The sequence below is a fragment of the Pseudonaja textilis genome, chromosome Z (genome assembly GCF_049901715.1).
Source record: "Pseudonaja textilis isolate UNSWEBS1 chromosome Z, rPseTex1.2, whole genome shotgun sequence".
NCBI classification, from domain to species: Eukaryota; Metazoa; Chordata; class Lepidosauria; order Squamata; family Elapidae; genus Pseudonaja; species Pseudonaja textilis.
Window position 1 is genome coordinate 37,073,934 of NC_142008.1, and position 14,207 is coordinate 37,088,140.

The window sequence follows — 14,207 nt, forward strand, 5'->3', positions numbered from 1 at the left end:
AGTGTTTTGCTATTGATATTTTTTGTCAACATTGTCATTTTTCTATGGCAGACCCTATGGTGCTGTATTATATCACAGAGTTTTGAAATGCTTTGTTACATGAATTGGATTGAATTTTTTTAAAAAATATTTTAATAAATAGATAAAACCTGACCATTCTTCTAAGTTAACCTCACTAGTGAAATTTAGTATTATGTGAGAACTGTTATGTCTGTTTCCTCAGACTAGAAGACACACAAATGCACAACCAGAGACTACCACAAAATCCTTTTACAACATTAATACACACATACAACCAAAGCCTGACCAACTTCTTTCTCCATATTTCTATTCATGGCTACAAGGCAGAAGCAAGTTAAGTATACTAGAAACACCTCCTCCTGGATTGCCGCTGTAATCTACTAGTATTAAACAGGTCAGTGCACTATAACCACTTAAGGTTAATTCACAAAATTGAGTTAATATTTAGATTTCGACTTCATATCCATAAAACCATCCTATTCTACTTGCATTAAAAGCAGTTTTGATTTTAGATTCGCTTTTTTCAAAACGTTGGAAAGAACAAGAAAATTAAGGGAATAATGTGTATAGTTATAGTGTTGTTGTTTTTTGCTCAGGAATTACATTCTACAGGATAAAGTTACTGTAAGAACAGCAGGCTTACAGTGTATGGTGTAACTGACTTAAATAGAAAATCATTCTGTGTTACAGGATATAACTAATTTATAGGTCAAAAGGGCAGCGACTGTACTAATGATGGAACTAGTTTGGCTATATTTGTCTGTTTCATATAGGAAGTCTGGGATGAATGTTAACTTCCTTTTCCTTCTAAGTATACTTACAAGCCAATCTTTAAATTTTGTATTAGCATACACAGATACTACTGATTAATTCTGCAAGTATATTGCATACCTTATAACATATGTCAAAAGCTATTCTACTGTATTTCTATGAAAACATGATACCGGTATTTTCAATTGCTTGTATTTTACAAAGCCTGATTGTGTATATTATAAAGTAAAAGATAAAGATGCTCTTGACACTAGTAACTGCATTTTAGCAGTTTTCTTGGCTGTGTTATTAAAATAATGTACTGTTATCTTTTTCCAATTCCAGTCCAGTTAACCATTCCCTGGCAATCTCCCTCCATGTACTACTCAGAACCAACAAAACATATCTATTGGGATTATCCACAGTCAGTTGGGCAGTGCTATTCCTTTAGACATATTTTGCTAATATGAAAGTGAATAAGGGGAGACTATTCAAAACCTTTAATCCTTTTCATAGAACTATATTTCCTAAGAATATTTTTAAAGATCAATCAGATTTTCATTATTTTTCTCACCCATATATTTTAAAAAAATTATTAGCCAGTTTAAATTGGCTTTTTAATTATTCAGTAAACCAGAACACACCACATTTTGTGCAGAAATCTGATCTGAATACGGTATATATATGGCGACCTGTGGTCTATGTATATCCTTCAAGTAGCTTGTACAAATACTAAAGTTGCTTTGTTTTTTATCACCAAATTTATATCTGTCATATAAACGTTACCAAATGAAATATCAGATGAAGACAGCAATTTTTTCTCATAATTGTTCTTGGCCCATACAACACTTTACATGATTACTATGAAAAAAAAATTGAATTAAGAGATCAACAAGCAGAGTCTCATCTCTTGAGTCATCTCCCTTTTCCAACTTCCTAAGTTACATTTTATGAGCACTAATCAATATTGGAAATTTGGGTGGCGGAGAGAAGTTTATAAAATGTTGAGACAAAGAAAAGGAAGGCTTAGCCTTAGTACTTGAACTATAAGAATTAGAAGATTGTTTGTATATTTGTTTTAATGTGCAGGAACACTTCATAATATACCACCAGGCACTGTTATACATGAGCTGGGAGTCAAAAAAGATTGCTGAACATATTTGTTTCACTTCTAATCATATATTACAAACTAAAGGTACATGGTTAGGATAGTAACACAGATACACATTCCCACCCCCAAAACACACCATGACACATGCTGTAAAGTAGATTAGCATCTGTCCTCAAAATAAGAGTAGTACTTTCAAGAAGACTCTAATTTTAGGGACAAATATATCTGTGAAATTTGCGAGGATTAAATAATATTTATACTCCTCAAGGATTGATTCAACATAAAGTAGCCCTAGCCCACAAGAATCAGGTTCCACTCTAAAGCTATACTATTCAGATGATACTAAGATTATTTGAACAATCAGTCTCTGGTATGTATATCACCCAACCAAGTAACAGCTGTTGAAGCAAACTAAATGCTACCTAAAAGGCATGCATACGAAGATTTTCAATATTCATGTATGAGCTTGTTTTATAGTTTTTCCCTTTTGTGGGAAGTGACAATCATAGCAAAGAATACTCCACATTCTTTTCAAACATGTGGCTAAAATAGGAGCACTGTTACAATGTCATTTCCAAGTTCTGAACTTTAACTTAAATTTACATAACATAGTAAGGTATTTTTATTATTCTATAAAGTTGTGAATACTGTATCCCTGTGTTCCCTTGAAGTTTCCTAGTAAGACAGAAATTGCTTTCTTAATGTAACTATATTATAAATACTTTGTTCTTCTCCATTTCCTGTGTTTCCTCTTTTGGAATATTTGGAATATGCCAACCACTACTACTCTCATCCCACAAAATTTATAATTTCCCTGTCTGAGGACTTCAATGAGCATTCAAGAACACTGAAGTTCTATACTGCTTTTCATAAAAAATATAAAGGTTAATTCTGTAAATATTGATACAACATTCTTTTAATTTAGGAGCTCAAACTAGTGGAATGCAATGAGTTGTTGAAACTCTTTTTCCATAGAAAAAGATGTACTTCTTGCAATAACTGGCCCTACAAATGTAATTTATATTTATAACAATATTAACAATACTGAAGCCATTAATATGAGAATAGATGGATTAACAATATACCCTTGGTGACCAAGTGAAAGACCCAAAAGAGGAGAACATAAACTAGAATAATTATATGGAAATAGACTTATCACTAAATTGTTTGGAATTTTTATCTCACCAAAAAATACTTTTAAAACAATTTTTGTATGTTTCTGTTTCTCTTAATATATATATAGTTGTCAAATGATCATTTGAAATATTTAACCAATCAGATCAGATCCCAGATCAATTGATACCAACTATATAGATTTTCTAGAAATGGAAAAAGGAAGGAGAATTTATAATACATTTTTATACTATCTTAGTAATAAACTTAGCTAACTTAAAATATCTGAAATATCAATTAAACATATATTTTGCTGTAAGGATATTCAATTATTTATACAGATCTTTATACAAAGAACTTTTTAAAAGAAGTTATAAAAGTTATTAGCAAGCAATGAAAAATATTTCTTCTCAGAGAATGTTGGTGTTTTACTTAAAGAGAATTATACACTTTTTAAGTGGTAACAATAAACATTATTTATCACCAAACACACGGTTGTAAATTGTTTACATTATTTCACTGGGAAGTCTTCCTGAGTTCAACAAGACTATTTCCAAATGTGCATAGAGTTATAGGCTATATTTTTTATCTGGTCTTCATATCAGATATTATACATATGCATTGAGCATTTAAACATTTAAATAGTATTTTGAAAAATATTTTAATCATTCATGGCATTTTAAATAATTTTAGCAAAAATCTTTCCCATGCAAAGCCGTTGAATTCGCAAATAAAATAACTGTATTTACAAATATTTTTCAACTAGATGCTTGGTATACTTTTTCTTCATACTCAGGTTCAAAGCAATTAACACAATGAAGAAAAAATGAAAATGTATCAAATAAATTTTCAATCCTTTAATATTTGGTACTGTTGATAGTAATAAAAATGTACTATAAAATCATTATAGTTTCTCATTTTATAGCATATGATAATGTTAATATTGCCTATTGTACTACTTTGCATGATACCAATTTGAAATGTGTATCTTAAGAAATGTATTTATGGTGTATATTTTCAAAATCTGTAGTGTATACTTGGGAACGTTCTTATTTTTTAATGAACTTTTAAATAAGCCTATATATAATGAATATCACTTGTGAGTTTACAAATGAAATATGAGTGTGGAAGTATTCAGCAAGCATAGCAAAATAAGTACTAGTAGATTTAACATACAACAGCTATGGCAAATAACACTGGTATTCTGCCAATTACCTAACTCTTATATTTCCAACTAAAATTCTTTAAATAAGTTTTATATATTTTAATTCTCAATATGAGATAATCCAATTTATGGGCCTCAAACTTTTTCTAAAGGTCTTTTAAAAGATTCTTTAAAGATTTTTTTTAAAAGATTTTTCATTTAGTTAATATTCATAACTAGGAATCCTAATAAGAATAACAACTATGCTACATTCAGTTAAAAACTGAAATACTTTATAACCCTGATCATTCAGGAACTGAAAACAGATATACTTGTCCTAGGATTAAGTTGCTTTAATAGGTAGATTCAAATGTATCAGCACCATAAAAATTGTATCACTATCTACTCCCTTCACCAAGTTCAGAAAAGGCTAATTATATATAAGCATTTATTGCCATAAAAAAATAAATCACTGTCTACTATAAAAGACTATCTTTTGATGAGAAAATACTTCAACAAGGTGGCCCTTTTACAAAATAACAGTATCCTCTCCAATTTCAGACCACCAACCTTGAAAGATGACAGACCTCATTTATCTTTTAAAATTTCAATATGCTAATTCTTAATGTTAAATTATTTCTTTTAAGTTAATTGCATTACAAAATATTTTAATATTTAAACTTTATTGTAAATTGTAACAAATTTCTCTACAATCACAACTGATAGCTTCCCATTAAATATAATTACTAATTTCAGATTAATTTCTTAATCTCTTATAATGAACTTTTCAATTTAGACATTAAACTATTATGCGTATGTAATAAAATACCTTTGTCTTTTGGGAACTGAATGTTCAACTTCTAGGAATTTACCATGCAGCTCCACTTTACCTGCAAACAGTAACACAACTCATTATAGAATGAATTACGTGCTCTCCCACTCCTTCAGATTTTCTAATGCCCTCCTGAACGGAATATGTAATGATGCAAAACATCACAAATACAACTTATTTATGTGTTTTGAAAATGTTGTTGGGTAGTGGGAAAGTCACAAAGTAACTTTAGAAGAGGCCAATTTCCAAGATAAATGCTCAAACTAGTACTAAAAGACTTTCTTAATTCAAAGTGGATGCTTATTATTTAACCTATGCTTTCCAAAATGATATGCTGAAACGTTAACGACACAAAGACATATACATATGTATGTCTCCCTTGACTAAACGAACAGGCCTCTAATAACTTGTCACGAGGAAACAGGAACTGCTGGTTTCAGTGAAAAATGAGCGCGCTCCCCACGCGTTTTTTCCTGGAAATACACCCTCTCATGTCTTCTTTCATGTGCTTACTCCCACAGTCACCGGCTGAGACAAGATTCCCCACCCCAACTCAGAGGTGGAAGAGAGCGAAAACAGGACTCAAATGAAATCATTCAGTTTAACCAGCCTCCCCCCACCCCCGTTCAATCCGCCAAGTCGTCTTTCACACAAAAACAGGATGTAGAAACTCAGAGGTCGAGATGCCCAGTTAATGACTGAGAGCCAAAGGAAAACCGAAATGACACCCAGAAGCAGCGGCGAATTGGGCTTTCAGGCCTCGACCTCTCTCCTGAAAGAGGCGAGGAGGAGGAGGAGGAGGATCCCTTTGTTTTTCTTTTAAACAGCTAAAGTTTGGCTTTTAATGTGAAAAGGAATCAACAGCCCCACATAGGGCAACTCTCACTTCACAAATTCGAAATAAATGGTGGGGGGGAGAGGAGAGACGTAATTTAGAGAAGCCAGCGAGAATCTCCGGACGCGCACGTTTTGCGCTTCCAGCAAAGCCTGAGGCGCCGCGCTTTGCCTCCATGGAAAGGCTCGTGTTTCCATTTCCACCTGCCCCACGGACAACTGGAAACTTAGATCTCTCTCTGCCGCGGTATTCCGTATGCAAGCGTTTAGATAGAGAAAGGAGTCCCTGCGCCACGAAATGGGTGGCTGCTAGTTGGGCCCTGGCTTGTGCGTTTCTGCGCGCGCGCCTCCCTTTTCTACCACTGTAGGCGACGTTTAGCGCGTCTTCTCTCCCTCTCCAACATGCCGTTTTCTCGAACACATTTGAAATGCTATTTTAAGCATTTAAAGAGGGGTGGGAGAGAAAGAGCCGGAAATTCTCCGAGCCAAGCTGTCTTGCAATTTCTAGTCGCAATCCTTCCCCCCACCTCAAAGAAACGGATTGGAACCCCAGCCATTTACCGCGTTACCTGACAAGCTGCAAGGAAGAAGAAGCAATCTCCTCGAGAGAATCTAAGCAGTGCTTCTTTCGGGGGGCCCCCGAACAGCGCGGCTTAAGTCCTTCAGAATAAGTGCAGTCTAATATACCCGAACCCCGCACCGAAATAAACCCGTCCGGAGGAGTCTTCGGACCAAATCGAGGGATTATAATCCGGGAGTAGGAATTTTAAACCAAAATGACGAGGGCAATACGCAGAGGGGTGGGGCAGAGAGAATTCTTTCTAGGGGATTATTGGAGTAGAGGAAAGCAACGGAGATCGCCCTTAATTGAGCGTACGGGTAATAGGAAGCTAAGACTGGGGTGGCTGAGGGGACTTCACCCACCTGAAAGTGCCTCGATGGCCTTCATAGCCCAATTTTCGTCGGGGCAGTCCACAAAAGCATATCCCGTCTTCACAAGAAACTGACCGGTGAAAGGAATCTTGGACTCTTTAAAGATACTTTCCAGGTCCAGAGGGCACACGTTTTCGCCCAGGTTCCCGATGTACAGCTTGTTCATCTTCTTAGCGAAAAATAGACCTTTGCTTAACGACAATTAAAGAAAACATGTACAGGCTGACTTTGAAGCAACAACAACAACAACCAAAAAAAAAAAAAAAAACCACCCTCAAATGATTCTTGCAACCAAAATAAGAGGACGGGTTCAAAAAGAGAGAGAGAGGGAGAAAGAAGACTTATAACTGCAGCTTTTATCCGTCCGTCTCCCACCCACCCATTCCTCCCTCCCGCTTCACAGAGTTTAAAAAAAAAAAAGAGCCTGTGATCAAATACTGAACGTTCGCTGCGCTACCCGAAGCTACGGTAGAAATCACGATGCGTTCGGAACTGCGATGGCGGTTTTAAAAAAGAGAAAGGGAGGAGAAAGAGTGGGGGGGGGAAACTACTTTTTTTGTCTTACCCCCAAGCCCCCTTGCAAGCAGCAGGCGGAGTATGAAAATGTTACAATACGAGAACGCAGGCACCGCCTCTTCTAAAAAGAGAGCGGGGGGGAGGAGGGGAAAGGGGGAAAAAAATATCACTTGAATAGTCCGGCTTTTTGAATGAGCCACGTGTTCATACTACCAATCAACTTCTCACGTGAGGAATACGAACGCCTCAATTAGATAACAGCAGATTTAAGCTCGGGGAGTCACAAAGGAGTAGAAACTGCGAATTGGCTTTGGCCGTTCAGAGCATTTTTTTAAAAAATTATTATTAAAGAGCGATATTTGATCGGCTAGGACTCCTGACCGCGTGCTCTTTCCCCTGTTTTTTTTTTTTTTTTACTCTCCTTCGGATTTAGTTGTTGTGTATACGAACTATCTCCTGTATGCCAAGGCTCAGAAGCTCCCTCGCCTGGATCGCGACAACTGTACAACTGGATCGGGACAAAGGGTCAAGAGAGGCGAAATTCCTCCCTACCTTTAATCTAAGGGAAAAGGCAGAAGAGCAAGGAGGAGGTCAAATGTAACACAAAGGCCACCCGTTCGCCTTCCCCGCAATCGCTGAGGTTCCCCAAAGTGTGCCTGAGTCTGCTGAGTTAGTTATTGTAGCTCCCAAGGAACCTCTGTGGGATAACAACGGCAAAACACTGGGAGCTCGCCTTCCACACAAATTCATGGACGATGCGCTACCGCCACTTTTGCCCGGGATTTCACGTTTGGTGGCTCTGTGTAGTGCCTTGTTCGCAATTGGCTACACGCCAGAGAAAAACCAAGGGGTCTTGCCGGGGGCGGTAGGAGGAGAAACGACGTCTCCTTGAAACAGCTCCCACCCACCCCTTTCCTTCCTGCATAATAATGTTTCTGGCAGTTTGATGTGCGTTCGTTGCATCGATGCTAGAACTCAACATTATGAATCGGAGGACAAAGGGGTGGAGGCCAGTTGGAGGGTGATTAAAAAGTGGGAGTGCGCAGGGGGAGACGACAATGTGCTCCTCTGGATGTCTCCCCCTTCCCAAGCTGTTTCCTTCCTCCATTATTTCAAATTAAGTAATGGTGATTTCTAGCTCAGAAAATGGGAGTGATTGGACCACATAGCCCTGCAATTTCCATAGAACAGAGGAATCCATCTACCCCCATTCTCCTCTCCTCTTTGGTTCAAGGAACCATTCATAATTTTCAACATTTGTACATGTACAATGGTGGGTTTGTGGTGGGGGGAGTAGAATGTGTGGAGCCTGGTTCCAGGGCAAACAAAATGAAGCCTGAAGATGAAGAGTATGGAAATGAAAGCCAGCACTGTATTTTATAGCTAGGAATCCAGTAGGTTTTAAGAATTCCCTTTAGTTGAAAGGGTTCATTTATTCTGCATAGATGGAGGAAGTTATAATGGGTAAATTAAAACGGTTCAGCATTTGATTTAGTTTACAATGACAATCCCTGCACTATTTTTTGTGTAAATATACAGAAAATAGTAATACATATATTTGCAGGTAAACAAAATGACTTAGTTTGAAAAAAAAATACTCTACTTTTTAGTTAACACTTTTGCTATGTCTATGCTTTTGTCAAAATAATCAAACAGAATTTATACCTCATCATAGTTTTGATAACATTTGTATCAGAACATACTTAAGAAGCAAATGTGTATGGATAAATTGCTATCTTTTAGCACTGTTATTAATAAACAGCTTTCTATTAATTAACATTCTTTTTTTGTTTTGGAACATTTATTTTGGGTATAAAGAATTTTAACAGATAAACTTCTAGGTCAGATCAATTTCCAATAAAAACATTAGGTGAACATAAGTCTTTCTGAATGCTACATTTTTCTATAACATTCTAAATAAAAGAAAGCAAGTTAAAATAGGAATTTATCATATTTCAAAGTTGTAATTTTAGAAACAATGTATACAATATACATGCAATTATGTTTCTATAAATGTGACACAAAAATTAACATAGTTTCAGGTGTTTTGTTAATATTTAATATTTTCTAAACTGAAAAGAAACTAAGGACATATTTAGATTTAATCAGGCATTTATAAAATCAGCTACTTTATGAAATATTTGAGTTTTGAATTGATGAACATGGTAAGACCCACGAATTAATTTCTATCAAATAAGTACCTTATATTTTCATTGACAATATTTTTAAATATAAAATATGGATTTACCATATTAAATGATTAAGAGTATTTTTCATTTGTGATGAAAGATCCTATTTCTAAGAAATGTATTGTTCTTCTAACTCTTTCAAATGACAAATTACAAGGTACATCTCAAATATTTGCTCACATAATTTACAATCAAAATGCTGGTTTATAGATTAACATTTCAATGTGTTATTCAGTTGCTTTTAAAATGTTCAGTTGATAAAAAATACATGGTTACTGAAATTACAATGGAATGACTACAACAATACCAGAATTTTCCATTCTTACTTTTTAACAATCTAATTAAAAGTTTTTATATTAATATGTTTTTATACTTGAAAATAATAGTTTGATGTCAAAATTGATTCAGTTGTTTTACATTTTAATTAACATTTTTGAAATTTTAATTCTCTTAAGGATCTGAGTTCTGAAAGAACAGTAGCAAAGCTGAGGTAGAGTGTTTAAAAATATTCTGAAAATTTGTGTTACACTAAGATTTACTATTAGGTATAGGCACATGAAGTACAGTAACGGTTCTTGCAATTGGAAAAGGTAAGTTTCTATTTGAAGAACTGAGATTTATAATGAATTCTGATATATTTTTACAGAATTCAACTCCTTGGATGAATATTTTAATATAGCTATCGTTTGTGCTACTTCTAGGAGTCTGGTAAATCTGTTCATAGATAATTCTTGGGGCAAAGATAGAATTTTTTTTTAAAGCCTCTGATTTCAGATAAACAAGGAAAACAGGAGAAAATGGATTCCCGAAATTACAGGGATGGGGGTAGAGTGGGGAGGGGGGAATAACCCTAAAGCAGAACTCTCAAGTGTTGGAAAAAATGTCATTGGTCAGCTTTGCTTTCCCTCCTCTTCCTTATTTTCCTCTCCGCCTCCAGCCTGAATTTAGCATAAGTATAACTTCCCATAGCAGGTCATGGATACATTTAATCGGCTCAAAAGTATCCGCTGCTGATTCACATATGAACATCCGTTCTTTATTCGGTGTTGATATCACAAAGCATAATCCCACGCGAGTCTATTTAAAAGTAAGGGCCTCCGAGTTCCAAGTAGCTTACTATAAGAAAACTAGAGAATGCCTTTGAATGCAAACCAGAAGTACGTATGGCTTCGTGCTCCCCCAATTTGTCAAGGTTGAAAAAAGACATATTAAAAACAAGCTATCCCCCCTCCTTCCGTTTTATTGTTTTACTTTTTGGCTTGAGCATTAACTGATACTGAAGTACACCACCCACCACCCCCAGAGAAGGAAATGAAGGGGTGGGAAAGGTCTCAGCCAAACTCGTCACGTAACACTCGGCTGCACTTCACCAGCCAACGCGAGCTGCAGGGAAGTGGCCGTAGTAATAGTAGCAAGCCGCGTGTTAGCGCTAGGATCGGATTCTTGCTTATGTGTAACAGGGACGCGTCCTATTGGTCGATCCGTCTACCTATCGCAGTGCTCAATCACGGTAGCGCTGGCGACAGCAGCTTTCTGATTCGCTCCCGCTTCTCTCCATTCACGGGCTTTTGGGGCAGTCTTTGGTGCTATTCAGGCTGTGGCGCGAAAGTCGCTTGTCTCTCCTCGCGCGGTAGTGCTTTTTTGTATTCTTGGGACTTCTTTTGTTTGATAGGGTAATGGTTTGTAGGGTGGTTTAGAGGCTTACCCCGTTTATGCTGATAAAGGCAAAATCTATCCCCTCCTCCTTTTAAATAAAGCAGGTAGGGGAATGAACGAATTGATGGAAGAAAGATGGAAACGTTTGTAGCTTAAGAGTTTTTCCTGCAATGTCGTTTTCGCATTTCTGATGGAGGAGCGGTTCTGTCGGGGCTTAAAGGTTGTTTGCAGTGTTACATGAACATATAGTTGTGTCTGCTCGGCTTTTTCTTAGAGAAGGACTTTAATACTAAGTAGACGAGCTTGTACCTCGCTAAAATGGTCTACTTAAGAAATGTCTTCTCTACCATTCAGTGCGATTTACTTGGATCGCGAACGTCAAAGAGACGAATCGCCTGTTAATGCGTTTGTCATCAAGAATACTTCGTAAGCAAAGACCCAAAATGTTCCATGAGTCTGGAATTTGGAACAGTTTTTTAGTTTTCCAGACTCATGGAACATTTTGTGAATCTAAAAATGTGCCAGACTTAAAATAGAAGAAGTTCATAGCAAAATCTTCAAGAAAATGTTAATGATAAGGGAAGGGAATGAGACCACTAAAGATTCAGAAATATTTTAACAAAACATTCGACTTTCACAGACAATTGAAGACTAGAAAGAATTTAAAATACATTGTTAACTTTTGAACATTTTATTTAAGTTGAGAAGGGGGGAAAACCTGGAAAATTCTTAAATGTTGGAGCAATATGAACATAGAGCATTAGTTAATTGTATAATCTATTCTCTAGCCATAACATGTTCACTTGCATTATGAATATTTGTCTAATTTTTATTTTGGGCTACGTAAAGAGGCTATTATGGGAAGAATCTAAGCAAAAAAGACATCAAAATAATTATATATTTTATTAAATATAGAAATTAAATTTATTTTAAAATTTATATTAATCTACTTTTAATAATGGGAACTTAAACCATTATAAGAAAGAAACTGATATTCTGTCTATCCAAGAAGGATTTGTATTTACACAGAAGATTATTTAATGGACTAATAGCCATATTGCTGTGTGTGTGTGTGTGTGTGTGTGTGTGATATATCTATTTTACTTAGTTTGGATACCAAATGTAAAATAAAATTGTGTATAATTAATTTCAGTTTGGATCTTTAGGTTTGCAGGTAACAAAATATTGAAAATATTGGAAACAAGTGATCCCAATAAAAACAAACTCATGTTATGAAGCTGCAGAATAAATTAAAACATAATTTTTATTTGTAATGAATAAGATTACTATGAAATCATAAATATTTACCTAGCATTTCATTTTGATTATCTATTGAAATGTGTGGGGTTTACGTGGAAGTTTGTAAAATAACATTGTTTTGGGTTGGTGCAGACAACACAAATGTCTGGAAATTAAACATAATTTTGTTTTGTACTTGAATAAAGACAACGTTAGCCTGTTTTGTATGTTAATTATTTGATTTGAAAATGAGGATATTTAATTGATAATCCCATTGAAATGAATGTGCTCCCCACTATCCTTAAGAAGCATTTTGTTATTTCAGATATAATGAGTAAATTTCATTAAACTTTAAATATGTTTAGGATTATAGTTATGTGGAAGAACCTTGTGAAGATTTGCTTAAAAGTATATCCTATTCAGTGAAATGTGCTGTCAAAAAGAAGGTCAGAACTTCACAATGTGAATGCTTGATAGCTGACTGGAATTAAGTTATTAGAAATTATTTTTGATTTGATGGGTAATTGACAAGTTTCAGAAAACATTGTAATACTTTGGGGAATGCATTATATGATATTTTAATGCTTTTTCAAAACAATATTATGCAATTAGATCAAGAATAGCTCAACATACCAGATCACTAACATTTTAAGATACTATTGCATTATTTAATAAAGAGACAGGTAAATTGAGGTACAATAATGTATTGTTGCATAATTTACTAAAAAATACTGAAGTTCTAACCACATTTAGTTAGAAACAAAATCCACTGAGTTAGTGGAGCATATACCTGTAGAGTTGCAATTTTAAGACAGAAAGTGGATCTGTCTCTGATCAAGTTACTTGCACGGATTTAAGAATAGTTAAGTGTTTTCCCAATTTGTTTCCAAGAAAAGTAAGACTATCAATACTGTGTTTTGCGGGTTTATTTAAGAAACAAACACCTGAACCATTTTGAATGGGAATGTGGTTTTTCTCTTGCTTTCAGAATAGTCACTTATCTGGAGCTTGAAATTTGCAATGCAACTAGGACTTTTGGTTATGTAGTTTGTATTCAAGGAACAATTTTCTATGCAACAATGTTCTATGTTCTTTAGTAAAAAGGCATAATAAATGCCTTTCAAATAAATTCTGTCTTTGTTACCAGCTGAAGTTTACATTTGAGAGTATATAAAGTAAGATAATTCATAGCCTGATTATTTGAAACTGAATTAGCAAATAGCAAGCTTTTTATTTTTATCAGTTTCAAATACAACTCTTTGAAAATCTTAATTCGTTTAATTTAGGTTTCTTTTTAATTTATTCTCATGTGTTAAGTTGCACATGGGATGAATTCAGCTAGAAAAAAACTAAAAAGCAGAAAGATTACTACACATTTGTTAATTGTGATCTCAGCAATATAAGTATTAAAAGCTAGGTACTATTGATTTACTTAGGTTCTAAAATGTAAACCACTACAGCTAAATTTAATTTAATTTAAATTTAAATAAAATTTAATTCTAAAATGTAAAACACTACATTCAAATTTGTTGACAGATAGACGAAACCTTGTAACTAGAATTTCCTGAAAACAATATGTCCACATTTCAGATGATAGGTTTACACTCTGAAATTTCCCAGTGTACATGTTTGGCTAGCATTTTCTAGCACTTTGTTACACTTAAATGATTTTTTTTTAATTCTAAAATTCTGAATTCTCTTCCCCCCAATCTATATAATCTAAATGTTGTAATTTTTTTATATAAGTAGGAATTTATTTTATTAATTTTAAAGCTATTTTTAAAGGTAAAATTGTATATAGATTGGGATACAGTAAATGACCTGGGATACAGTAAATGAATTTTTGATTTAGCTAAACATATTCTCTGG

The 14,207-nt window shown here is 34.7% G+C and overlaps 1 protein-coding gene across 3 annotated transcripts in view; it reads right to left on the reverse strand.

The window, feature by feature from the left end:
• The window catches only part of IGF2BP3 (insulin like growth factor 2 mRNA binding protein 3), a 63,465-nt gene extending 56,030 nt beyond the window's left edge, over positions 1–7,435 (reverse strand). For 2 of the 3 annotated variants that reach the window (XM_087916498.1, XM_087916497.1), the window contains exons 1-3: positions 7,304–7,435; positions 6,730–6,929; positions 4,969–5,029 (exon numbers count right to left, since the gene is read on the reverse strand). In XM_087916498.1, the coding sequence (XP_087772624.1) occupies positions 4,969–5,029; positions 6,730–6,904 (236 nt within the window). In that variant the 5' untranslated portion in view covers positions 6,905–6,929; positions 7,304–7,435. Of the gene's footprint in view, positions 1–4,968; positions 5,030–6,729; positions 7,256–7,303 lie in introns of those variants that run through there. The other variant, XM_026706400.2, reaches the window with a different exon arrangement.
• Positions 7,436–14,207: the final 6,772 nt, after the last annotated feature.